General features: G+C 33.8%; 2 protein-coding genes across 6 annotated transcripts in view; both read right to left on the bottom strand.

The window, feature by feature from the left end:
* Nucleotides 1–278: 278 nt before the first annotated feature.
* On the bottom strand, nt 279–5,953 carry LOC135835247 (uncharacterized). The gene is made up of 3 exons (XM_065349418.1): nt 5,738–5,953; nt 846–946; nt 279–749 (listed from the first exon to the last, which is right to left on the bottom strand). The coding sequence occupies exons 2-3, from the start codon at nt 940–942 to the stop codon at nt 475–477; spliced, it is 372 nt and encodes a 123-aa protein (XP_065205490.1). The 5' UTR covers nt 943–946; nt 5,738–5,953; the 3' UTR covers nt 279–474.
* Nucleotides 5,954–13,096: 7,143 nt separating this feature from the next.
* The window catches only part of LOC135835246 (ras guanine nucleotide exchange factor P-like), a 63,106-nt gene continuing 49,100 nt past the window's right edge, over nt 13,097–27,102 (bottom strand). For all 5 annotated transcript variants that reach the window (XM_065349413.1, XM_065349416.1, XM_065349417.1 and 2 more), the window contains 11 exons: nt 18,607–18,681; nt 17,557–17,648; nt 16,006–17,128; nt 15,724–15,901; nt 15,054–15,234; nt 14,793–14,953; nt 14,415–14,548; nt 14,138–14,314; nt 13,950–14,054; nt 13,652–13,858; nt 13,097–13,577 (listed from right to left, as the gene is read on the bottom strand). In XM_065349413.1, the coding sequence (XP_065205485.1) occupies nt 13,407–13,577; nt 13,652–13,858; nt 13,950–14,054; nt 14,138–14,314; nt 14,415–14,548; nt 14,793–14,953; nt 15,054–15,234; nt 15,724–15,901; nt 16,006–17,128; nt 17,557–17,648; nt 18,607–18,681 (2,604 nt within the window). In that variant the 3' untranslated portion in view covers nt 13,097–13,406. The remainder of the gene's footprint in view (nt 13,578–13,651; nt 13,859–13,949; nt 14,055–14,137; nt 14,315–14,414; nt 14,549–14,792; nt 14,954–15,053; nt 15,235–15,723; nt 15,902–16,005; nt 17,129–17,556; nt 17,649–18,606; nt 18,682–27,102) is intronic.

Here is a 27,102-nt window from a genome sequence, read left to right as displayed (position 1 = left end):
TTTCCAAGAAGGAACCCACTTCACATTATAGTTACCAACTAAAGAAAACCTCATCTCATAAGCATACTCGTTATCACCAAAACAAACCGAAGAATAGTAGTGCACAGGAATTAAGCTTCACTTCAACATCATGTTATTTTCATCAAGTAGGTACCTACTCACACTTTCTAATATCATTCAAGATTATAGGTACGTGAGATAGGGTAAGTATGATTTTATGACAATATCGCTGAATGATATCAAACCGTGAAACAATCTGAATTAATGAAACGAAAAAATTTTGAATTGATGTTTATACAATGTACTGAATTGATATAATTAATTAGCTACATAGTTAGCTCAAAAAATGATGAAAAATACCTCGTAGGCTTGAATAAATGATAATAATTCAATAATAATGCGAATAGAATTTACAGTTGATTACCTAGTTAATTTCAACTCTAAGAAATTACACGCTAGTTATACGGATTTCAACTACTCATTATTCTCGGTGTCTCGATCCTTAGTTTCGTTATCAATCGAAGTAAGTTCTTGGAACTCGGCTGATACTTTTTCGAGTAAATTCGAAGCAGACTGGATGGTTTCTTTCAACGAGTGAGATGATACAGGGATGTTCGGTGAATCGAAATTTTCGTTAGAAAACTTCTTCATGATTTCTTCTTTACTTTGGATACTCTTGTACACGTCCTTTAAACTATTATCTTGGCCAGAAATTTCGCTCATTCGAAGCAACTCTTTTTGTATCTCATCTAAATTAAAATAGTAAAAACGCTTAGATGTAATATAAATTCCATTTTTTTTTTCATTCGAACATACAAAATAATGCTATAATGCCATCTACTAACATGCCAAATTGACAGATATTTCTTCGTTTCGCCGAATACGTTGCATCATTTCATTATATTCGGTGAGTATTTCTTCGTACACTTGCAAAATCGACATTTTTCTGAAATTTACAAATATTTCCGGTTTGATTGAACTTGAATGGAATGAATCCATTTATCGATACCTATGTACGTATAGGTAAGTAGTACATATAAATAACAAATTTGAGTAATTATCACTTTAATGGTAGGTAATCAAGAATCATTTTGTACGGTTACAACCCAAATTTAAAAAAAAAAAAATTGCAGACTCGTAGAGCATTCCAATTAACAAATTTTCAAGTCAAAAAATCGACTTCTCAAGAAAACAAGGAAGTGAGTTATGGTATTCTGAAATGTTGAAATATTCAATTTTCAAAAAAAAAACCAAGAAGATAAATTCAACGGAAATAGATACTGAATAACTTGCCACCATGTCAACTTTAGCTGTCAGTGACATAGTGGTAGAAGAGAGAATTTTAACAGCGACGAGGGACTATGGAGTAAGTACATGTGTCGAGAGGTATCTGACTATTAATTCTTCATTTCAAAAAATTGGCTGCTAAAGTTATCAAGCTGACGTGTCATTAACGCTCTTCGGGTCGGGGATGATTCACCCCTGTAGTGTGACACGCAGATTTCAATCGCAACCACATTTCTCGAGTAGGTACATGAAGAGGTAGCAATAAACAAAAAAATTGGCCTCTAGAGTTGACATGGTGGCGATTTACGAGCGATGATTTACCCCTGTAGTATTACACACAGATTCCGATCGCAACCCCATTTCTCGAGTAGGTACGTGGAGAGGTGGTCAACATAAAAAATTGGCACTATGGTTAACATCGTGGCTAGTTATTGGCGATATTCGACGAGTGTAGGGTATAATTATTCACCCCGGTAGTATCTTCAATCGCATCGCTTCTCAAAGAGGTACATGGAGAGGTAGCGAACCAAAAAATTTGCTACCAAGTTGACATGAAGGCGATTTACTAGCGATTTTCCGGTATGGGGGATGATTCACCCCTATAGTGTTACATACAGAGTTCAATCACTACCACATTTTTCGAGTAGGTAGTAGGTAGGTAGGTACATGGAGAGGTAGTCAACATAACAAAATTGGCTACTATGGTTGATATGGTGGCGAGTTCATGGCGATATTCGAGTGTGGGGGAGAATTCCTCACCTGTATAGTGTAACACGAGTTCAATCGCAACCTCATTTTCCGAAGGGGTGCACATGGGGACTGCAGAAGTATCCCTATCCACATTTAAAAATAGTCGCTAAAGTTGACATACTTGATAAAAAGTCAACATTGAATCTTTTCTTTTTTCCTTACGAAAATTGGACATTTCAAAACTTCAAAATACCATAACTCACTTTCTGATCTATGTACTTGAGAAGCTGATTTCAAACACTTCGAAAAATACTTTTAACATGATTTCAAAAACTTTTGATTGAATCTCCCAATTGAACTATGTAATGTGGGGAGGGGAATAATGAAAAGTGTAAATCAATTTAAAATCAAAATCAGGTTCATTTACAATATTAAAAATCACATCATTCGCAGAAAAATTCACCGAAATATCTTCACTAAAATAAATTACTTCGTTTTCAAAAAATTTCGTTCCCAAGATTATTTACATTGATCGCAACGAAGTTAATTTATCAATTCTCAAAACTTAATCCATGTCTGTTGACATTGTACTAGTGCAATATGCCACTCTATCTCCTCAATGCAAGAATTAGAATAACGCAACGAGCAACGCAATGCAGAAGACAAAAATCAAAATTCAAAATTGACTAAAATGGCTCGACGAGAAATTATTTACCAGGTTTTAAAAGACCAGAAACCTCCATGGAAAATCTGCAAATGACGAATTCTGGCATTTCAATTCTTTTCAGTTTTGCAACGAGAATAATTCGCAAACATTATCTAATGTAAAATACAAGTAAATTAAAATCTTGTAGTTTCTGTCTCAACTTCACAACATTTCATGTCTCTATACATACAACGCTAACATATGCATTGTTTGTAATGTTGAACCAGAAGTTCTCTTCAAAAGTGAATAACTTATATATTTCATCGATCACTAGCTTTTCCAATTCTATAAGTCACAAGTCAGTCACATTCAACAAAATTTTGCAACACAGTGATTTGAAATTTATAAAAACTGGAGTTGGCAAGCCAAAATTCATTCTCCAAACTGATTTCAATACGCTACGAAGTCAACTGCAGGGGGATTTCAAGTCGTTTTGAAGCATCCAGCGATATTTTGAAAATTCCTGGAGGTTCCAGTAGATTTTTGAAACTTTAAATTTCCTAAAAATTTCATCCAACGGAGATGGAAAGCTGAAATTTATTCTACACTGCAATTTAAACACCCTCTGAAGACGACTTCAGGTGGGTTCAAATCATTTTGGAGCCTCCAGCGACTTTTTGAAAATTACTGGAGCCTCCAGTAGATTTATGAAACTTGAAATTCCCGAAACATTTTACCAAATGGAGTTGACAAGCTGAAATTTACTTCGAAGATCAATTTCAATACGATATGAAGTCGATTACATGGTGGCTTCAAATGGTTTTGAAGCTTCCAGCTACTTCTTGGAAATTTCAATTTTTCAAAAAACACCAAACGACCTCCCAAAAAGTTGCTGGAGGCTCCAAAACGACTTCAAATTCACCAGCAGACAACTTCGTAGCGTATTAAAATTAGTTTGCAGAATAAAGTTCAGCTTTCCAACTCCATTTTGGTGAAATTTGGTAAGAACTTCGAGTTTCAAAAATCTGCCGGAGGCTCCAGAACAGCTCAAAACGGTTTGAAACAGTTTCCAATCGATTTGGCATGTCGATAATGGGGTGTACCCCAAATTTCAGCTTTCTTAGTCAATTTGGTAAAATTTTGATTTTTTCCCTCATTTTTGAACTAAATTTAATTTTCAAGAATTCACCAAAAATCGAAAAACGCACTTTAACACTTAAAATTTTGACAGGTGACAAATTTTTGCTTGATCTTTCGATCTACCTTTGAACAGTTTGAAAAATTTTGTGCAAATCCTATGTTGGAACGCACAATCTGCAATTTCGGCTGACCTGTCAATCAAAATGGCCGCCATTTTGTAAGTAGGGCCACTTTTTTTTTGAATACAAGGGCTATAAATGTCCCTTAGGACTCCCCCTTTAAGAGAAAAGTTGTCCCGGAGGATCGATCGGGGGAGGGGGTGCAGTAGATCCTTAAGCGGGCTCCCCGACTATATTTACAACACAAACTTCGAATGTTTCCCCACTGACGCCGAACTTCCCCTTCCTCATTTCCCGCCAAATAACACGATCGAACCAATAATAACAAAAATTCATCAAAGAATCTGATCTAACTCTACCGTAAGAAAAAACGATGAAAAACAACGCCATTCAACATCAACATTCAATCAATATCACAACAATACAAGTACTTACAAACAACGCCAACGTGCATTGTTTGTTATGTAACACTTGAAGTACTCTTCAAAATTGAACCTTACATAGTAGCTACTTTCATCGATCACTTTTTCAATTCCATAAGTCATAAAGTCAGTCACATTCAACAAAATGATGCAACAGAACACCGCGATTTGAAATTGTAAACACTATGTTACAACTAGGGTTTCAACAAAAACTCCGAATTTTTACACACTGACGCTGAAGTTCCCTCCCCCTCCCCATTTCGCGCCAAATAACACCATCGAACGACATAACAACAATAATATTCATCACAGAATCTGATCTAATTCTACCGTAAGGAAAATCCTACCCTACCATTCAACAATCCACATCAACATAGTAGGTATAATATTAGGAACATAGTACTCATATCACATCCAACGCCAACGTGCATTGTTTGTGTTGTTACACTGACGACTCGAAGTACCTACTGCTCAAAAATGGATGTACACACTTTCATCGAACACTTGTTCAAGTCATCAAGTCACATTCTCGAAAAAATTTGCAACACCGTGGTTTGAAATTATTAAAAACTACACTACTTTACGTCGTTACAACAAACCTTCGAATTTTACCACAATGACGTCGAATTTTCCTTACCCCTTTCCCTTCCCCTTCCCGCCAACTAACACGATCGAACAATAACTACAACGACAAATTCATCACAGAATTATTCTGCCGTAAGAAAAATCCTACCATTCAACAATCCAAATCAACATAAGTAGTAGGTATAATATTAGGAACATAGTACTCACATTACATCCAACGCCAACGTGCATTGTCTATGTTGTTACACTGACTCGAAGTACCTACTGCTCAAAAATGGATACACACTTTTATCGATCACTTATTTAAGTCACATTCTCGAAAAAATTTGCAACACCGTGGTTTGAAATTATTAAAAACTACACTACGTTAAGACGTTACAACAGTCAAAATCAAAAACTACGAATTCTACCACAATGACGCCGAATTTTCCTTACCCCTTTCCCGCCAACTAACACGATCGAACAATAACTACAACGACAAATTCATCGCAGAATCTGATTTAACTCTACCGTAAGAAAAAAGCCATCGCCGGATCATCGAAAACATGAAAATTGAATATCTACGCGTTTCATATGGTGTTTCTATTGTGTTTCGACATTGGGAAATAGGAACCATGGGCGAATTTTTGGCGGCGTCACCACATCTAACACATACTTAATATAATGAGACGAATTAACTATCCATACTATTACAAGCAATTTTGCGAATTATACGAATGTACTCAGAAACCTAACTTGACTCAGGGTGAATTAAAGTAGCATTCGAAAACAAAATGCACAGTTGAAATGGCTGCCGGTACACCAGACAAAGAGGTACGCCGGCTGAATATGTGAAGTAGTAAACTTACGTGAAAATTAAGTATCCTCACGAATGAAAGTACTGACGAACGATAAAATGACACTTTATAACCGAAAAAACCGAAAAAATATTGCAAAATCACGCAAATAATTCAATTAAAATACGAACGCAGACGCAAAAGTATACATAACTGACAAAACACACGAGACAAATGAACTGAAGCACTGAAGGCGGCTGGCGGCGCGGCTTGGCGGACGGCGGTTACGCTAAGAACGCTACCACCTACCCCCACTACCCGGAATGTGAACTGGTTATGGCTATTTTCACAAAGCTCACCCTGCTAAAAATGGATACGAGAGATATTTTATTTTACAATTTTTACTTCATTGATTCGTTTTTTCGTTTTTGTTTTTTCAATTAATTACATATTTCTTTAGCCTTAGAAGAAATAATTTATACAAAATTGACGAAAATGTTTTTCAGGGGCGAAAAAACGAAATCGAAGAGATAGCGATAGCAGGTTGTTTGGCGTTCACAGTTTCACTAGGGTTTCACTTTTCACTTTTCAGGAAAATGAATCTGATAAGAGACTGTTTTTTTAAAAAAATTCACATTTTTAAATTCGATTTACTTATTCTACTTTTAGGAAGTATTTTGAAATAAGTTTATAATGTTTCAAAAGTGAAAACTTCAAGCTTTAAAATTACTCAAATATTATAATTATTCATCGGATATTTATTGATGAAATGTTCAATTGAAATTTGCCCATTTTCAAACAACATAAAGTAGGTACAGTATACAACTTATACAAGAGACACAAAAGCTCATATTTCACAAATAAAGCGAAAATAAGCTTCGAGCACTTCATTTTTGAAAATTAGGGACTTTCGCGATTATTTTAAGCTATTTACGATCTAAGTTCGTTGAAAACTGTTCATTTGGGATCGATTTGAAATCTTTGTTCACCATAAGTTCATTAAGTTGCACTGCGTTTCATTTCAATGTTGGTTTTCTAGTTCGGTATACCTACTTCTGAACAAAATCATCATCGAAAATATCTTAAAATGCTCGCAAAAACTTCTATTTTCCTAGAATCAAGCTCTCATCGTAGATAATTTCTCGCTTTGTTATTCAATTGCGATTTGTTTTAGCAAAGACGACTCAACTGGCTCGAAAAGCTCACAATTTCAAAAATAAAGCGGAAATGAAAATTAATACTCTTTGACGATCATTTCAAGCTAGGTATTAGTAATCTAAATCCGTTAAAAAGAAAAACTGCTTAGATACCTATTTGGGAGCGATTCAAATAGTGAAATGTGAACACCAACATTGCTCATTGCAATGAAACCCTTCAATATTGCAATGAAAATACTTGTTAATAATAGGCATTTCAGAGGTAAAAAGAACCTTTTAGCGAGAAGTTTGTTAGATTAGGAAGAAATAACTCTTGCTTCTCAGTTTTTACTATTTATTAGTGCAAAGCTTTTCAAACACCAAGTGTTCATCATCAGGCTTAAATCACTTATTAGGAACATAGTACTCATATCACATCCAACGCCAACGTGCATTGTTTGTGTTGTTACACTGACGACTCGAAGTACCTACTGCTCAAAAATGGATGTACACACTTTCATCGAACACTTGTTCAAGTCATCAAGATTTAAGCCTGATGATGAACACTTGGTGTTTGAAAAGCTTTGCACTAATAAATAGTAAAAACTGAGAAGCAAGAGTTATTTCTTCCTAATAAGGCATTTCAGATTCTTCTCAGTTCTCATTGTCGAAGATATAAAAACTGAAACGAAAAATCAAAATCGAAGATTTTAGGTGTTTCTGATTCTGAGATTGAAATTTGGATAATTTTTTGCTTTTTTCACGAATGTATCTTTACGAAATTAACTATAGGAATGCATCAATCAGGATCGATGATTTTCTTCGTGATCATCGTCAAATGTCAGATTATGTTTTTCGCCAAAATTCTTCTCATCCCTCAGCTCGCATCCCTGAAATCGACTGATTTCAGTTCGTGGAATCGTGGAAGAGAAAACAGCATAATTTCAACATAGACAGGGAGAGTTCGACTGTGTGAAGGAGTTTGGTTAAAAACATATTTTTATAGAAAAGAAAATGTGAAAATTCAGCAGAAAAATTAAGCTTTGATAAGAGTGATTGTAATTAAAATCTATTACCAGAAGCTACTACGCCAGTAATATGTACTAGCTTATTATCAATTAAGTACTTATCCAGATTTAATACCTTCATAATCACTGAATTCACTCCTTCCATCAGTGAATTGGTGAATTCATATCCGTTTGTTCAAACAACCGGATTTTCAAAAACGAATTTTGGATTCGAAAATAAATCAGAAATTTGAAAGTGCGTTGCCTATATTTTCGTACTAGAAAATGAGATGAAGACACAAAAGCAATTTTGTTGTAGGTATTCGTTGCTGAGAAAAAGTTTGACAACCAATATATTGACAAGAAAAACCAATTGTGTTTTCATTTTATTATCATCGCTCTCAAATTCTGATTCTTTTGTCCACCTTGATCAAATTAATTAACACCCTGTCGTACTTATTCGCAATTGTTTTGAAAGCTGCAAGGTCTTCACAGCAATTAAACGAAGTTACTCAAATGTCTGATGGCAAAATCTTACAGCTGCTAGACCATACATCACCCTTCTTTGATTTTGTGAGCATTTCAAGGTGATGGTGAGATTGATAATTGTTTAAGAAATGAATAATGCATCAACTTTTGGCTTCTTCTATAGATATTGACAAGTGTATTATTTTTGTTTTCATCGTTTACTATTTACGACGAATTGACGATAAACGAAAATCAATCAAATTCACTTCAATAATAGTCGATAGGTACCTACAGGTAGATCAGTTTTCTATGAATAAAAAACAAGATAGATTTTAAAATCGAGAATTGACTTTTTAAAAAAATTAAAAAACAAAAAAAATAAAAACAGCTCCGATTCATTTTTAGCAACCTGATTCCTTAAGATAGGAAAACTATAAAAATATTGCGGTGATTTACATTTAGTTCAGGATCAAATGTAAGGTAAAGCTATGAACTCGAGTTTTTCGAAATTTTCAAACTTTCCATGTCTGATGATCAGTTTCTCGTGTTTTGAAATTTCACTCATGTAGGTACTCTTACTGATTTTATACTTATGCGTGAAGCATAATCTTCGATAATGTTTTAATATTTTCATTGTTTCATCTTAAAATTTCAAAATTATCTACGTATACATTCAACACTTGAGAGTAGTCGATTTTCTGCATTATAAGTAAAAGCGGAAAGGAAATTTCAAAAATATTAGTGTTCAGAGCTGGTACGCATAAGTAGACTAGGTATTTATCTTAATCATCAAAATTATTCTGATAAACGTTCGCAGATATTTCAATAATAAGTAAGCCTATGAAGGTACGGTAGGTAGAGGTATGGTAGGTAGAGGTACGGTAGGTAGAGGTACGTAGGTAGCAATAATGTGTTAACACATTTCTTGAAATAATGAAATTCACTGTCATGTCAGAATAAGTATGTTCTTCAATACCTACATATAATGAGAGTAAAATCAGTACCTATTTTTTATAATGACCTGTGTTGCTTGATCATTATTGCATATTTTTCATCTACTGAGTTAGGTAAAATATTGAAACATTTATAGGTTTAGATTCTTTTTGAAAGATTAGAAGTTAAATCTGGTCTCATTTTGTTCATTCGCGTACCTACTTAAGTAACTATTTTTTATGCTTAAAATTTTGAATGTAACGTTCACTGTGTTTTTAATACTCTATCTAGTCTGCAGAAGATGGAAATAACACATCCGATGATGATTTATAAATAATCGATATTTGAGAGTAGGTAATTTAATATTGCCTGCTCTTCTGCAATCCGTACCAAAAGAAAGTTCGGTAAATTATTTTAAACAAATTCGAGTACAAATACAATTGCATTAATAATTTTAGTTCACGGTTCTTCATGTTTACTATTAAAATGTAGGTACTTCATAAACACTCCCTCATTATTGTACCTGGCCAATTTTATTTTCCGTACCAAACCCAAGGTTTACCAGAGATATCGTGGAATTACAACGATGATATAAGTAGTATAATATTTCTTGGTATAAGCATTCACTGAATTTAATTTCTGGAAATTTCAAAATAATTCGTAAATCAGTTTTAGTTTTAAAACTAAAAAATGGAAAAATATTTTCAGGTGCATTCAATTAAAAATCCACATCCACAAAATTCTACCGATGATCTTCACTAAAGAAGTGTTATTCCGCCTGAAAATTCATGGCTTTAGTAATTTTTTGCTTTTTGTTTCCGAAAAATTGCGTTTTCACAATATTATGAATTATTTTGCTTTGATTTTCTAAAAAATCTTTTTAATAGATATCAAACATGAAATTTTCAAAACTGCTTCAATTTTTTACTTCCTCTCATCCAGAAGTGGATTGAAATCATGCTATTTGGTGGGGGGGGGGGGGGTGTTATCATGTCATTTTGCCGACAAAAATGAAAATTTTAACGTTCTGGGGAAAAATTTTCCACTTTCTCCCCAAAAACAATTTGACGAGTTAATCTTCAAAAATTCATCTACACAGCACCCCTGAGAATTACAAACGCGTTTAGCAATCTTTAGTCACGGTTAAAATGATTGCCTATTGTGATTTTTGCAGGGATCTCTTTAATTTTTCACCCGCAATGATGAATTTTTTTCAAAATCAACGACTTCTCACTAATTTGAGTCCGCAGATCACGATTTGCATGTCACAGTAACATTTTAATGAAATTTTCTTCTAATTAAAGAGCCCTAATTACAAATTCGAGGTTATTATGATGTTTTAATGAAGAGAAAATTCACAGAATGAGCCTACATATTGTGCGAGCCATCAAAATAAACTTTTGTTTTGAACGTCTTCAACACAAATTTGATATTACTTCGACGATAAAATCAAAACGGGTCCTAGGAAGGGGGATCAAATTTGGAAATGAGCTCAATTGAACGTAAGAAGTATCAAAATAATAAGCGTACATTAAATAACCGACGAATTGGAATTTTTCAGTCACATCGTCTATAACATCGTTAAAACTTTCTTCTTTGAAATTCAACGTAACTGTATTTTCCGAATTTAGCAACATTTTTGAACTTTACAAAGTACAAAAAAATTGCATTCTTTGTTAGGTAGGTAATATACCGACTACCGACGAACTATGCAAACGAACTGTGCAGATTTCTGCTCCAAAACCAGGAAGAATCACGCATAACGTTTACCTTTTTGTTAATGTAACGGTTAATCGAAATCATTAAATCTCGAAAGTGATAATGATTTTTTTCGATGTCACGCCGCCGTCTTCAGAAAAATTACCTCGAGTAAGAGCTTAACTACCTGTGTATTGGATGAAAACACGTTCGAAATTCGAGTTGAAAAATTTTGCTGTGATATGGAACGCTTTGATGTTGGTTTTGAATACAGCCGCAACTATAGGACTTTTACCTACCCTAGCGTATGTTTTAATTAATGAAAATTTCTACGTGTCAATTTGTACTGATAAGTAAGTAGCTAAGTATACCTACCCATCCTATACCTACTTTATCTTTTATATCATTTATTTTAAGGTGAAAAGACCATTTGTGGACCTCGTTTCAGAGGTGAATTATCAACGGGGGAGAAAAAGAAAGAAAGAATATACCATGTCTACCCATATGACACGTCTTCTGGACTTATTTTTTTCCTCAATGTTTTGCAACCACTAACAAAAAAAAATTTTTAACTGAATAATTGATTTGATTTATGAGTTTTATTTTTTTTTATTTTTTTTTTTTACTGTACCTTTCGTCGTGTAGGTAAAATTTGCATAGTGTCTACCAAGAAAATAAAGTTGCAAATCAACAAGAGAAAAAAATTTTCAAACAAGTTTTCAAGTAAATCTGTTTAATTATTAGACCATTTTCGAGTCTTTATCATTTTTTCAAAATTTATTATGAGTGGTGTTTTAAGAATAAGATAAGGAACTTTTTTAAATTTTTTACTTATTTTAAAAAAATTCTTTGAATTAATTTGGAAATTTTATATAATTAATACTACGCTTTAGATGTTTTCTTTTTAACAGTAAAAGCATTAAATATGTGGAAAAAAATGTACCTACTTATCTACAGATTTAATTTTTTGCAGTTTTAAATGGGCAATACCTACCTACTATGCGGTCTATGTCAGACAACCTTACTCTCACATACCTATATCTTTCCTAAACGTTACGATTTTCTCATAAAAACCTTTTTTTCGTTCCAGGACCTGCAATAATTCAACATTCTGTGGATTTTGGCTCCGAATGTTCCCTTATTTGAAGATAATCGAATTAGGCGACACGATTTTGCTAGTTTTACAAAAACGCAAATTAGTCGCGTATTATTGGTGCCATCATTTAGGCGCTTTATTAATTACTTGGTACATCTATCCGTCTTATCCGCCGTCCATAATATTATGGTTAGCAGTTATGATTAATTTATCTCATATATTCATCTACCTTTATGGTACAACTCGATCTTTGGGATTTTCCGTTCCTCAAAATGTTCCTGCAGCCTTACTCGTGTCAGAGATTTTGCAAATGTTGATCGGCGCTACGTTATGTTCGTTCATTTATTATTACGCTATCGTTGGAGATTACTGCGATATTACAATATTGAACGCTTCTGTTCTATTTTCAATGTATTTATTGTGTTTTGTTTTATGTAGCGTTTTGTATTATAAAAGATTTTATATCAGGAATAAAACTATCGAGAACAAATCTGTGTTAACTTTGACGAGTATTATTACTGAGAAATGATATTGTAATATTATGAGTAAGTACCTATTTATGGTTTGTGATTAAATATTCCAGTTACCTATACTTTTTATTTTTATGTGTTTAAGAAATATAAATTTTCCAATAGATGATGATTCGTGCGTTTACATGTAGGTATTTGAATCAAAATCACGAACGATATGATTCAAGCTGAATATTTATTCATCCTTCATTTTCAAGTTAGGCAAACATTCTAGCTCAAAACGTCAATTCTCCCAATATTGTCCAATAAGTTGAATATTTCATTAGGAGAATAGCAGTTACAAAAAAGTACTTCATACTTATCCAGTAGTTTCTCGTCAGATTTGTTCACGAAGTACGTACATGAACGGCAAGTATTTTCAAGTACCTATGACAATACTCATTTTAAAAAAATAATAAAATACCGTCTTCTATGTACCTTATTAATTTTTATGTTTGGCATTACCTACTTCGGAGAAGAAAAAACACATACTTAATGAAAAAAGGATAATTATGTTCAATCTATTGGATAACCTTTTCAACATGCAGAAAAGTTTTCATTCATAAAATTCACTGAACACAGGATTGAAAAATGAACAATCGATATTTATTATTTTTTTTTTACAAAATATACAAAATAAAATTTATACTTGTATGTACAGCTAGTTTTGATTAATATTCAGCCTTACAATTCAATAGTACACTTACCTATCAAGGTGATAAGCATATTAAGATTTTGATTATTACACCAGTAATTATTTTACATTAAATAATAGTTGTATAGTATTTTATTACAACGCAGTCGACTCTATAAATGGCAAAAAATTCGTATAATGTAGTTATTATGAATAAATTCGTCATCTTTGGTTTTTAAAAAATCAATAAAAATATTAAATTAAACGATACATAGAGTATTTTCATGAGCACCGGGAAAACCTAATTGAGCCTCTTGTAATATTCGTAATCGAGGTCCCATTGGTATACCTAATTTTTGTAACCTTTCTTCTGACATATAAGGTAATTCCACCAAACCTACTCGTTCTTTTTCAAAAACAGGGGCATATTTCTGAAAATAATAATAATAAAATTATTTAAAAAAAAAAAAAACAAAGTAAACAATTCAAAATGTAGGTAACTCACCTCGTATCCTAATTTTTTCAAAAATAATCTCAATAATGGTGGCTCATCTCCAAAAAATTTGGTGAGTTTTTTCATTTTATCAGGACTGGAATTGGTTTGCTCGGCGTTAGGAATCGGGAAAAATCTCGGCATCGATTGCGACCTCACAGTGAGCATATTTGTCTGAGCTCTTAAATTATTCAGCTCTCCTCGTATAACCTCCATTTCCTGTGAAAAGTTTAGGCATTTAATTATTAACGAAGAAATAATTACTAACGCGGTCGCACACTATCCATTTATCGTTGTTCTCTATATTTACCTGTATCATTAGATGTTGAGTTCGCATTTCAGAAGATAAATGAGCAACGCTTCGAGCCAGTGTTACCACGTGCGATTCTAATCTTTGAAATCTCTTATTTATACCCTATTAAATATTGATTATTATTAAAAAGAAGGTACCTATTTTTTCGCTCGAATCGTTCATTAAACGTGTTGATTTCAACTTACCTTTATATCACGGACAAATTTTTTACGATCTTCGGGTCTTCTATGCCTATCTCTGATTGGACGACTGCTAACTGATGACGGTAACGAGGACATACTTCCATATAACCGACGTTTATGGATTCTCGGATCTGTCTGATACCTGCTCTGTGATTTTCTAACGCCTAATAGTTTCATGACCTGCGAAATTCAACTTCATATTAGTACCTATATATACGAGAATGACGAAAATTGACGTAGGATAAAAATCTATTTCGTATATCTGATATTCAGTATTCACCTCGGTATACATATTCTCCAATCCTTCCAACTGTTTTCTAATCGCTCGAGTATCTGTAACGCTGATATCTTCATCACTGGTGTTATTTTCTTCGTCTAGCATCGAATCTAAATCGATACTGCTACTAGCTACAGCTATACGAATACATACAAAACAAACATTACGACCATCAGTGAAAACATACGAAATGAAAGAGCATGATTAGGGAAGCTTTGGCCTATCTACGTATAATGTAACGTTAATCCAGATACAGGACGCGAAAGTTTACACGCTGTAAACTTTGTCATTAATATATTATTTACATCGTATTTTCCTTTAGCAAAGTTCGACCAGTTGGAAATCTAAACGATTCTTTTTTATTTAAAATGTTTATCTTACTCGATGGAATTTTGCTGGAATTTTCCGCTCTTTTCATACTGACGGCTAAACGCTGGTGGATTTTTTCTTTTGTATTACTTCTGGAATTCCATAAATTTCTATGGTGACTAGAAGGTACTGATGCTTTATAAGGTGTTTCTAATTTACTACCGTACAACGAGCTGTGAATCAGAAATAAAGAATTGTTTTTATGTATTATTAAATTAGAAAATTACAATTTGTATAGCATTTTTTTGTGGTTTAAAATTGAAACGTACCTACTTTTTGCGTTTATACGTAGGTGCCATCTCGTCTGATGATACATCAGGGGATACTGGAGGTAATGGAGGTGATGTGGAGCTATCACTCAACGTCGAATTAGCCATACTGGCGTTCGACTTCGGTTCTAGTATATGTTTTAATTCGTTTTCAACCATGTCCACCCATTGATTGTCTTTATTACCTGAAAACGTCAATTTGTAACATTTGTTAGAGATTATTCTTTTCTTTCTCTGATACGTCTAATTGTATTTTGTTCATTAACCTAAACCTATCCGTATTTTACAACCACTATCTCATGTACCTAGCTAGGTACTCTTCGGACTATTCTTTCGCAAAAAAAGCAAACAAAAAAACAGAAGACGAATATATTGCCTTTACCAACCCATATACGTGTACCTCCTTCCAAATTTGAAAATTCTAAAAACCACAAAATTTTGTCATAATGATTCTATCATTGTAGTTAAAGAACGCCCACATGAAACTTAGTGCAGCAAGTGAATTTATGATAACTTATTCATGCTACCGCCTCGACTCACTTTTTAGAGAGTGTTCGTGCCCACGAGCAAAATTATGTTTCGTTTTTACAGCCCTGAGCTCGTGAAGTACCTAATTTAATCGTCAGTACACAACCCAAAAATGAACAAAGGTACAGGTAAACATAAATAATTACCGGTAATTCGATGGGGTTCTGAAGAATCAGGACTAGTATCAGTATGCTTTAGTTTTCCGCTACTGTAAACGGTGCTCCCTCTACCAGAATCGGATTGGCCTCCTCCTCCGCGATGCTTCTCATAATCTGAACTAAGCCCACTAATCGGGCCACTAGATTTAGAATCAATCTTATCAACCTGAAACGAAAACCATCAAAAATAAAATAAGTACCTACTTTCATCTCCCACACAAATACCTAAGCCTAAGGGTTCCTCGATGCAACTTTCAAAATATTACTTACTTCATCTTCGTTAACATCGTTTCCTAAATTTTCAAACGACTTAGATTTCTGTTTCAGAGGTAAATCCTTTCTAGCATAAGGCGACGTTTTACCAATATTTGCCTCAAGCAGATGATCGTTACTTCGAGCTCTGGATATACTACGTCGTTCCATGGCATTGGCATTGGCAACGTTATATTTTATATCACTAGGTAATTGGCTATCGTTTTTACGATACTCTCGTTCTTCGTACTTAGCGTTATGATTACCGGAGACGCCATTTCGAATATCGACACCGGTACGATTATCGTGCATGGTATCTTTTTTATAGTGCAGATTTTCTTTACTAGTCGAGGGAATTTGTGCTGGGTAATTATCACTGTGAACGTAATGCGGTCTTTGGGTAGGTATTGGTGGTCGACTGTAGACTGCTGACTGAGTACCCGAAGTAGATGGCATATCACCGGGGGTGTTTTGAAAACGTCTGATATTTCTGGAAACGTTACCGTTCGATGGCACTTGTTCGTATCTTCGATTAGCGGCGCTGACCGCCGCCGCATTGGCATTCTGCTGCTCCACTTCTCTGAATCTATTAGGCGTTTCGTTATCTAATATGGATTGTCTGGAGGTGGCACGATTCGAGCAGTCTTGATAATACTGTTTACTACTGCCGGCCACGCAGTTGTTATCATTGTTGCCGATGACCGCTGAGGATGCTTGCTGTGAAACTCCAGCCGTTTGACCGACATCTACTCCTCGTTCTCTGTATTGCATTTGCTGCTGGCACTGCTGTCCGATAATTTGATCTCTTACTTCTTGACTTCGTTTGGCCATATCTGCCATATTACCGTTGTTATTTGAACCGTAATTTACATTTCTATTACATTGTTGCGAATTAGCCAAGTATACACCGCGTTGCACCAGTTGACTGTGAGGGCTCAAGTTATTATTCTCCGTTTTCATCGTTTCGTTGCTTTCGCTGTTATTTAAACCCGTTTCTGGTATTTGATCGGATTTCTGTTTGCTGAACCTGCTCGATATCATGTCTTTTATGGTGTGATACGTGCGAGATGGAAATGGCTTAGCAGGTTGTTGAGTTCCGTCGTCTGGTGTCGAATGCGATCTTCCGGATGATTTTGAGTAACTGTAACAATATAACGACTGGTTAGAAAAATTGAATAGAATACCTATTACCTATGAAATGTTGAGTACCTATTTAATTTGAATGTTTAATCGATTTATCATTTTTTAAAATTAGGGATATAGCTAATCACGCGAATTTAATGTAGCGGTGTGATGTAAAAAAACACAACAAAAATACCTACCTATCTTCTCAAAAAAAAAAAAAAAAAAAAGGAAAAATTTGGAATTTTTAAACGCGAAGATCGACATCTCCAATGAAAAAATTGTCCAATCATTTCCAGTAAAAAATCGATACATCTAGATTTTTTTAAAAGGTCATATAAAATCGATAACCATTTACGAGCACTTTTTGGCCACTTTTGCGTTAGAAACCTACGTTATAAAAATATATTTTCCATTTTATCTAACCAGTAACCAGTAACCACTCACCTAGGAGAGGTAAATCCATTCGAATCATCCTGATTTATGATCGGGGATGGCTCGGTTCCGTTTGTTGTTTCTAATAACGATAACGGTTGCGCCTGAAAAACATATTTAAAAAATACCTCATCTTAAAAACTATACCGACGTATAGGTACATAAAATACAGTTTAGTTTAGGTAGTCTACACCTTAGTATACATATAGGTAAGTATGTAGTTAGGGCCTATTTTATTGAAACGTTTCAAATGCCAAATTTAATTAGAATAATCGGAATCGGAAATTTTGAGTATTTCTCATGTAGTTGGTAGGTAAGTGTGATTCATTATGCGAATGGAAGTTTAATTCGAGAATAATTCGAAATTAACGCCAAGCAAACGAGTATGTAGAGGTAAGGTTATAGTTGATTATCAGGTGTATTTTTCCGATCAGTTAACGTGAGAAAATTCGTATTGTAATCGTAACTCCGACGTTTATGTTACTTGATTACCACCTCGTAATTGCTGTTCGATCATTTATTATCGAACCGAAAACGAAACGTGTGTAATTACATTTTATTTGTTTTTTTTTTTTTACTTTTTTTTCTCTCTCTTTCGTCTTTCCCTCTGAAGAGAGTTTGAATTGTTTCCCTAATAGTTTATGTGGATCGAACTTGTAGAAAATTGTCATTAGAAAAGAAAATCATACTTCTTTCTATGAAACATTTATCATCTAATTACGTACCTACCTATTTAGATTATTCATTCTACGAGTATAAAAATGAACGTATTTCGTGGTACATATTAGTCTCATTCAACTCGTATTAAAATTTTTATAACTCATACTTAGATAGGTATAATACGTGAAAAGACAAGTAGGTACTCATTTATTTACGTATGTACAGACTAAAAAGCTGAGGAAGACAGCTTAAAGTTTTACGATCAACTTTTTACAAAAAGAACTCAATGTTCGAGAATATTTATAAGTAAGTGCCTGTTCGTTTTTATACACTAACCTTATGAAGATTTACACAACAAATTATTTGTTAAATATCAAATGAAACATTTATAGGTATATTTACCTTGTAAGTGCGGTGAAATTCGACGCCGATATTTTCCGGAATATTAGAACCCATAGCGTTTCGAACTTCGCTATACTGTACAAAAACAAATCGCCGCCACTTTAATTAAATATTGAACTGTTTAAATGGATACAAAAGTATAATACTAATACATATAAAGATACGACTAGATAGGAAGTAGAGGTATCTTAACTATTATAGGAATATTCTCTATCTATTTCGTTTGCAAGGTATTACCTATTCAAACAAGCGGTATGAAATTTTAAAACCTAAATTACTATATTTTCATTGAATAGTATTTGATAATTTTTAAATTTTCTATCCTTAATAACGTTGGCGTTTTACACAGACACTTTACAAGCCGCGGCCACAGGAATTATTACAAATTAAAACCAGACAAGCGTGAAGTTTTCAATCGCCGACGGCGTATCACGATTATGACAGAGCTTCGAAGAATTCGATCTTATTCCTAAAATGTGGCTCGAATATACGTTTCGCTCAAATATACTTTTACACGAAAGTATGCTCGAATAGTTGGTATAGACAATAGATTTGATTTTCAGCTCATACGTCGGCATGTACACGATTTACTAAACCTCTTAAATATTGCCTGTCGGAATCAAATAAGCGGTTTCAACTTGAACAGTGCCTTATTGAGCGTTATTTTTTCACTTTTCTTTTTACCAACATCGCTGTACCAACTTCACGAGTAAGTAGGTATAGGTAAATCATCATTGAAAAATTTCACGCATTTATTATGAAAGTTGTGCGACTGATTTACCTATGCTCGGTGTGTGGACATAACTAATAAATCATTTTGGATGAGGTTTTCACTTGCAAAATTTCTCCCAATTAGAACGAATATTTGGGTAGGAACTAGGAAGGTATGTACGTTTTTTCGTACAATTTACGATACTCGTGTCAACGATGTAAAATTTTAAATATATTTTTTTATCGATCTATACTGACAAGTGACAACATAAGTGATGGGCGATATATTCGTTTTCTTTAACATAATTAGAAACACCTACTCATCTTGAGGAATACATTTTGATTTGAAAATTCATTTCATATCCAAATATTATACCTAAATCTAAATGTTCGTAATTAAACTATAATTTTGAATAACTTATTCTCGACCTTCCGAATCATTCTGGAGCCTCCGATAGATTTTTTGATTTTTTAGTTTTGAAGAAAGTGTTATTTGCCAATCTTCCTATGTAAAAAATTCAAAATAAAATTCAGCATCTATGGTCTCAGATTTGCCACTTTTCTGATTATTTGGCTTTCTTGATCAACTTAGGTACACATTTTCAAAATACATTTCTACTTTTTTAGATCCAAAATCTTACCCAACGATTACTTTAAAAAAAAAATGAATTAACGAAAAATTCTTTGTACACATGTATCAACTTAAAAACCTCAAATATGGTCTACATCCGTATTTTGACCTCCAAAATCGATTGGTGGGTTTTTTGAGCTAGCTAGGTAGGTGAAAAACTGCCAATGGATTTTTCAATCTTCAACTTTTGAAAAAATTGAACATTATGGATGTGGATTTTGACTTGCACAGACAATTTTAGACAAAATACGACAAAATTGATGTAAAAAGTCACTTGGGTGGTCAATACGAGTCTGTGAAATACGGAATAGTGAATTTCATTTTACCCCTTTTTATAACAATTTTACCAAGACATGGAAAACTCAAAAACCCGCTGGACGTTTCAGAACAGTTCAAAACCACTGTTGGGGTAATAATTATCGTTGTGTATTCGTTCACACTCGGCTATATTCGTGCCGAATCGGTTATTTGTAGTTTTGCAAATGTTCTCGCATCATTATCTTGTACTTCGAGTAACTTGTATATTTTTCGTCTGACCAAATGGTCTACTATTTCGTGTACTTTTGTGCGATTATGATTTTCGTTAATTAAACTATTTCGTTCGTTGTTCGAATATTTTTTCGAGTATTATTTTTCGATATTTTGCGTTATGCATTAAACATGGTCCTCCGAGCCGGATGCATTTAACCATGCATCCGTGTATTCGTCGCAATTTTTCTCTCGTGAAAAATTGAATAAAATTTCGTCACAATTTTTCGTGTTGGAAAAATTGAATTTAATTACTTCGTCGCAATTTTTCGTGTTGGAAAAATTGAAATTAACGTTCATTGCAATTTTTCGTTTTATCGTAAGTGAAAAGTTGAAATATTCGTCGCAATTTTCGAAGTGAAAATTCAATAAAATTTCATTGCAGTTTCGTAAGTAGAAATTGAGTACTATTTCGTAACAGTTTTTCGTGAGTGAAAAATTGAGCAAACAAAGTGTCGTTTTTTCGTAATTCGAAAGTCGTTGTTGGCTAACAAATAGCAATATTTTCGAGTCGTTTTTTGTGAATGAAAATCATTCGTTATTCTGCAATGTCACCGGAAGATGAAGCAGCAGCCAGAGAAGCTGCTCTCGAAAAAGCAAAAGAAGATTTGAAATGAGATCGACGTCTTCTTGTTTGAAATCTCATCGCTAATCATGAAATGGTTAGTATTCAGATCTCTGATGCCAATGAGGAGGCATCCGAAGCCTTACTCAACAAAATTTCAACAAATATTGAGCAATGGCGAGCAGACTTGGATATGCTTGCCAAAATAAACACTGAATTGTGTGATTTCATTGATCCACAATGGACAGTGGATCAGATTGCGGCCAATGATGACGAAATCTGTTCCGAATATCAAACTTCAAGGTTCGAAATGAATAATTTAATCGGAAAGTTCCGAACAATTGAATCCAAATTTCGTCTCGAACAAGAGAAAAATAATCCACAAAGTGGCAGACCTACTCATAGCAAGAGGTCCTTTGGTGGTGGCCACACTTCGCTATATTTCGATGCTCCTGTCCTCAACCCCATGTTGAAAATTCAGGATATTCCAGTTCCAAAGTTCGACGGAACATACAAAAATTATCCAGACTGGTACGAAGAATTCATAAATATCGTTCATCGAAATGAAAATTTAGATGATTATCAACGAATGTTCCTGCTGAAAAGAGCCTTAGTAGGCAAGGCAGAACCATTTTTGAAGGACTTCGGCACCTAGGGTGAATTGTACAAGTCAGCCTTGGAAGCAATCCAATTTTCGTACGATAATCGCCGCAGAATTATTGCAGAGCACCTTGCAGTGTTATTCGATTCTCCAGCAATAAAGGTTCCAACCTTGAGGGACTCGTTGGACGAATTAAATCGAACGATTCGTGGGCTTAAGGTTTGTGGCATAAACACTGATGCCCTATCGCCTGTGATAACGTTTATGGTTTCTCGAAAGCTCCCAGAGAAAATTCGTCTTGATTGGGAAAATTCCATTCAGGAAAGGTCCAAGTATCCTGAACATACAAAATTATTCGAATTTCTACAAAATCGCTGCTTCGCTTATGAGACAGCAACCGCCTCAGCGTCGCCTTCGTCGTCATCGTCGTCTGTTCCAGTCAACGATTCAACAAAACCCAAGGTTCAAGCGTCGAAGTTGGTCAAATCGAGTGGCAGTGTTCCAGCCAAAAAATCGTTCGCAGCTGATTCTAGTTCGTCGAAATTAGTAGGTAGATTACCACCTAAGTGTTTATGTTGTGGGGATTTACATTATTTAAATCAGTGTGCTATTTTTTGTTGTAAATCGGTGAATGATAAATTCGAATTTGTGAAAGCACATAGTTTGTGCTTAAAATGTTTCAATCCCAACCACAAGGTGGGGGATTGTAAGAGATACGACTGTGCCAAGTGTAAGGGAAAACATAATATTTTATTACATAGAGAACCGAATAATGGTTCAAGTGGTCATACAAATACTTAAACTTCGAGTAATAATCTTGGTCACAGTACCAATCAGAGTTCAGAAAGTGGTACTTCCACTGGAAGTGGTAGTGCTTCGAGTACAAACACTTCAGCTTGTGCTTTTGCATCCTCTCGTTCAGTCATTCTATCCACTGCGATAGTGAAAGTTCAGGGTAAGCATGGAGTAACCTTAGGAAGAGTATTATTTGACCAAGGCTCTGAAGCTTCCTTGATTTCAAGAGAATTTTGCGAAAAAGCAAAGCTAAATATTGTCAAAAGCCAAGTAACTACAAATCTGGTTGGTATTAATGATAACTAGCTAACCCGTTAATCGCGCATACTGCGCGATTCTTCGAAACGTAATAATATACATTTTAAAAATTCAGTAACTACACAATAAGTAGGCACCTACATAGAATGATCACGATTTTTTCATTGTTACTTATTGGAAAATTCATTTTTTTAAATTAGTATTATAGGTATCTTTCTTTTTCAACAATTGAAGAAAAGTCCTGGTTTCATTTCTTAAAAAATTTACAAAAATGTTCACTTTTTGGCAGCATTGCAAACTCTTAGCAAAAATACCAAAAAAAGAATTGTTTTTTACCTTATATACTTTCACCTAATAAAAGCGACAAAAATAATTGCAAAAAAATGTGGACTACATAATTTTTTTTGTCAATAACCCACCAAAGTTGCTACTTTTTGCTAAAATTGACAATGTTTCTTGTTTTTTACCAACTCAACAATCTTAATTTTTTTAAATTTACATCAGAAAATACCAAAAATCTTGGTAATTACCTATTTTGCTGTTTGCTAAGGTTGTTAAAGTCTCGCCTAAAATGACTTGATCTGCTGCACCCTCTGCATAAAGTGGCGAAAACTTTTAACCTTGGCTATATATAATGACTCGATCTGGTCAAATATCACATGTCACAAAATTTTGAGCTTTCGCTTAGCTTTTACCGTCATTTTTTGAAAATTTCTAAAAAAAAAGCTAAAAAGCTCAACACTTCGTGACATGTGGTATTTCACCTGAAATAACAAACTCTTGATAGAAAGGCCTCAAAGTGCAGATGTGTAAGTTTATATTGTAAGCTCAGAAAGTTGTTTAGTAAGCTGAAAAAAGCTCAATAATGAAGCCATATTTGATTGATAAACAAAATACCTATGTTGTAACCTGAATGATCTAAGTTAAAAAAAAACTATTTTTGACAGAAAAAACTCAAAACTTGATGGTAAGTACGTAAAATCTCTGTGAAAGCTTACAACTTTGTGACAGGAGGTAATGTTGACGATGCACCCTGAAAGCATTTTTTTATAAAATCAACTTTTTGTCATAATTTTGTTTCACATTTTAAAATTGAGTAAATGTTTTTTTCATCTTTTTTATCCCATGGTGAAAATTGTTAAACTTTCAACATAAACCTGCATATGTACTATTTAAAACGTTTCTATTGAGTGGCTGTTTATCAAAATCGGTTCTGCTGTTGCAGAGACCTTGCTGTGACAAAAAACTGACTTACTTATAATAAACTTTCAAACTTTTCCTGAACTTTTACCGTTAATTTTTTAAATTTTTTTACAGTCTAGTCTAGAATGGTTTTTTCGCGGTGATCATTCAAGGTACAATATGTATATTTTTTTACACATCAAATAAGATCAAATACTACTACTTACATGACCAAAACTTTCAAGCTTTCACTTAGCTTTGACCGCGAACTCTTGTAAGCTTTTTTCTTCGAGATTTTTCTTTATGTGAAGATCTTTCGAGGGACAGTAATTGTATGTATGTACTTCTTTGTATACATCGAATGTGGCTGAGTATAGGTTAAATAAATGTACCGTATTGTCACCAAATTTTAAGCTATCGCTGAGCTTTTAATGTCAACTTTTGAAAGTTAGCTATAAACTTTTGTAAGCTTTTTTTTCTTCTTCAAGATTTGTCTTTCTGTGAAGCTCTTTCAAGGCACACTATATGTACATACTTCTTTGTATAGGTATGTCAAATGGAATGATTATAGGTGGGTTATTCCACGTCAATTTGACCAAGAAGTGGTAGGGGGGTTCGGCGATTTTTTTGAAATTTTTCCTGTGGAAAGATCTTTGGAAGGGATGACCAATGGCGCAAATCGCAGCTCCCTTCAGCCCATTTTTAAAGGCAGCCAGGAGGTGTCAAAGTTTTCAGTGAACTTGAAACATCATCCATTTCAGCAGTGGATTACTCGATACCGCGGTACCTACCAAAATGGAATTTTTTCCCATGATTAGGGGTCTTGAAAGGCTTTTTGGTGATAGGTATCATAAAAATCAGTGTTGCCACTTTTTTTTGCGCAAAAAATTAATTCAAAAAGTTTCAAAACGTAGTTTTTATATCGATCCGACTCTCAAAATTTCTAAAAAAATGTATAATGGGCAACTTTTCATGCTGAACAACATATTAAAAAATTGAGATGGCATTATTTCATAAAGTCGATTTTGAAAATTGAAAGTTTGCGAAAAAATTCTATTTTTTGATTTAAAACTTGAAAAGAAGTTTTGACTGATGAAGTTGACCCATTTGACCCTCATTTTTATGTAAATGTTGAAAAAGTTGAAAACCCCCTTTCACTCAATGAAATAAACTCCTCAAAAAACAAAATTCGAAAAAATTCAATTTTCAATTTCAAACATCATAAAAAGTTCAAATTTATTCAGTTGTTTTATTTTGACCTCTTTCTGACGTATTTCTTGAAAAAGTTGATAAAAATTACACTCACAACAAAAAAATAAGAATTCGTTCGAACGAATTTTGATTTTTTTGTGAATATTTTTTTCAGGATTTTTTTGAGAGTCGGAACGATATAAAAAATAAGTTTCGAAACTTTTTGAGCTAATTTTTTGTACGGAAAAAAAGTGGCAACACTAATTTTTATGATATCACCAAAAAGCCTTTCAAAACCACTAACTATGTATAGGAAAAAGTCCCATATTGGTAGGTACCGCGGTTATCGAGTAATCCACTGCTGAAATGGATGATATTTCAAGTTCACTGAAAACTTTGACACCCCCTGGCTGCCTTTGAAAATGGGCTGGTGGGCTGAGATTTGCGCCATTGGTCATCCCTTCGGAAAATCTTCCCACAGGAAAAATTTCAAAAAAATCGCCGAACCCCCCACCACTTCTTAATTGAATTGACGTGGAATGACTCAGGTTAAATACTGCATATCACAAAGTATCGAGCTTTCACTGAGCTTTTATCATCACCTTTTTTTGTCAAAGTTTGTTTTTCCGTGGAGATATTTTGAGGTACAATTTTGTTTTTTTGTGATGCTCTTTACTTCTTTATAATATGTATACGTCGAAGACGTTGAGTATAGAGTTAAGATCAATTATTGAGCTTTTTTTGAGCTCATAGCACAACTGTTTTTGTAAACTTTTTTCTTCGACATTTGACTTCTCTTGATGCTCTTTCAAGGTATAATATACATACTTCTTTGTACATGTGGAATGCGCTGTGTATATGTTAAAATCGGTTATTGAGCTATTTTGAGCTTTACAGTGCAACTTTTCGGACTTTCGATAAAAACCAGCCGTTTGTTGTAAATCTGTTTTCTTTGACATTTGACTTCTTTTGATGCTCTTTCAACGTACCTATAATATAAGTACTTCTTTGTACATGTGGAATGCGCTGTGTATATGTCAAAATTGATTATTGAGCTTTTTTGAGCTTTACAGCACAACTGTTTTTGTACACTTTCTTCTTCAACATTACACTTCTTTTGATGCTTTTTCAGGATATTATATACGTATTCGCCGTACATGTTGAATACACTGTATACAGGTTAAAATCAATTATTGAGCTTTTTTGAGCTTACGGCACAACTTTTTTGTCAACTTTTTTCTTTGACATTTGACATTTTTTGATGGTCTTTCAAGGTATACTATACGTACTTCTCTGTATACACTAAATGTGCTACATATAGGCTAAAATCAATTATTGAGATTTTTTGAGCTTTTTGGCGCAACTCTTTGAACTTTTAATAAAAACCTGCGCATCTACGGGTCAAATGCTTTTTTTTGAAACATCATCAAGCAAAATCAGTTCAGCCGTTGCTGAGATCTCAGAGTCAAAGTCATAATTATAATAGGTATATAGAATCAATTGTTGAGCTTTTCTGAGCTTATGACAAAAAATTTTTGTAAGCTTTTTCTTTGACATTCAACTTTTTTTTATGCTCTTTCAAGGTATAATATATGTACTACTGTATATACATCGAATGCGCTACGTATAGGCTAAAATCAATTATTGAGCTTTTTTGAGCTTTATGGCGCAACTTTTTTATGAACTTTTTTCTTTGACATTTGACTTCTTTTGATGCTCTTTCAAGGTATAATATACGTACTTCTCTGTATACCTCAAGTTGGCTACGTATAGACAAAAATCAATTATTGAGCTTTTTTGAGCTTTAAGGTACAACTTTTTTGTGAACTTTTTTCTTCAACATTTGACTTTTTTAGATGCTCTTTCAAGGTATAATATACGTACTACTGTGTATACGTCGAATGCGCTACGTATGGACAAAAATCAATTATTGAGCTTTTTTGAGCTTTACGGCGCAACTTTTTGAACTTTTGATTAAAACCTGCACATCTACGGGTCAAAAGCTTTTTTTTGAGACTTCGTCGATCAAAATCG

This window comes from Planococcus citri, chromosome 2 (assembly GCF_950023065.1).
Source record: "Planococcus citri chromosome 2, ihPlaCitr1.1, whole genome shotgun sequence".
In the NCBI taxonomy this organism is placed as follows: Eukaryota; Metazoa; Arthropoda; class Insecta; order Hemiptera; family Pseudococcidae; genus Planococcus; species Planococcus citri.
This window is presented reverse-complemented; position numbering and strand designations above follow the sequence as displayed.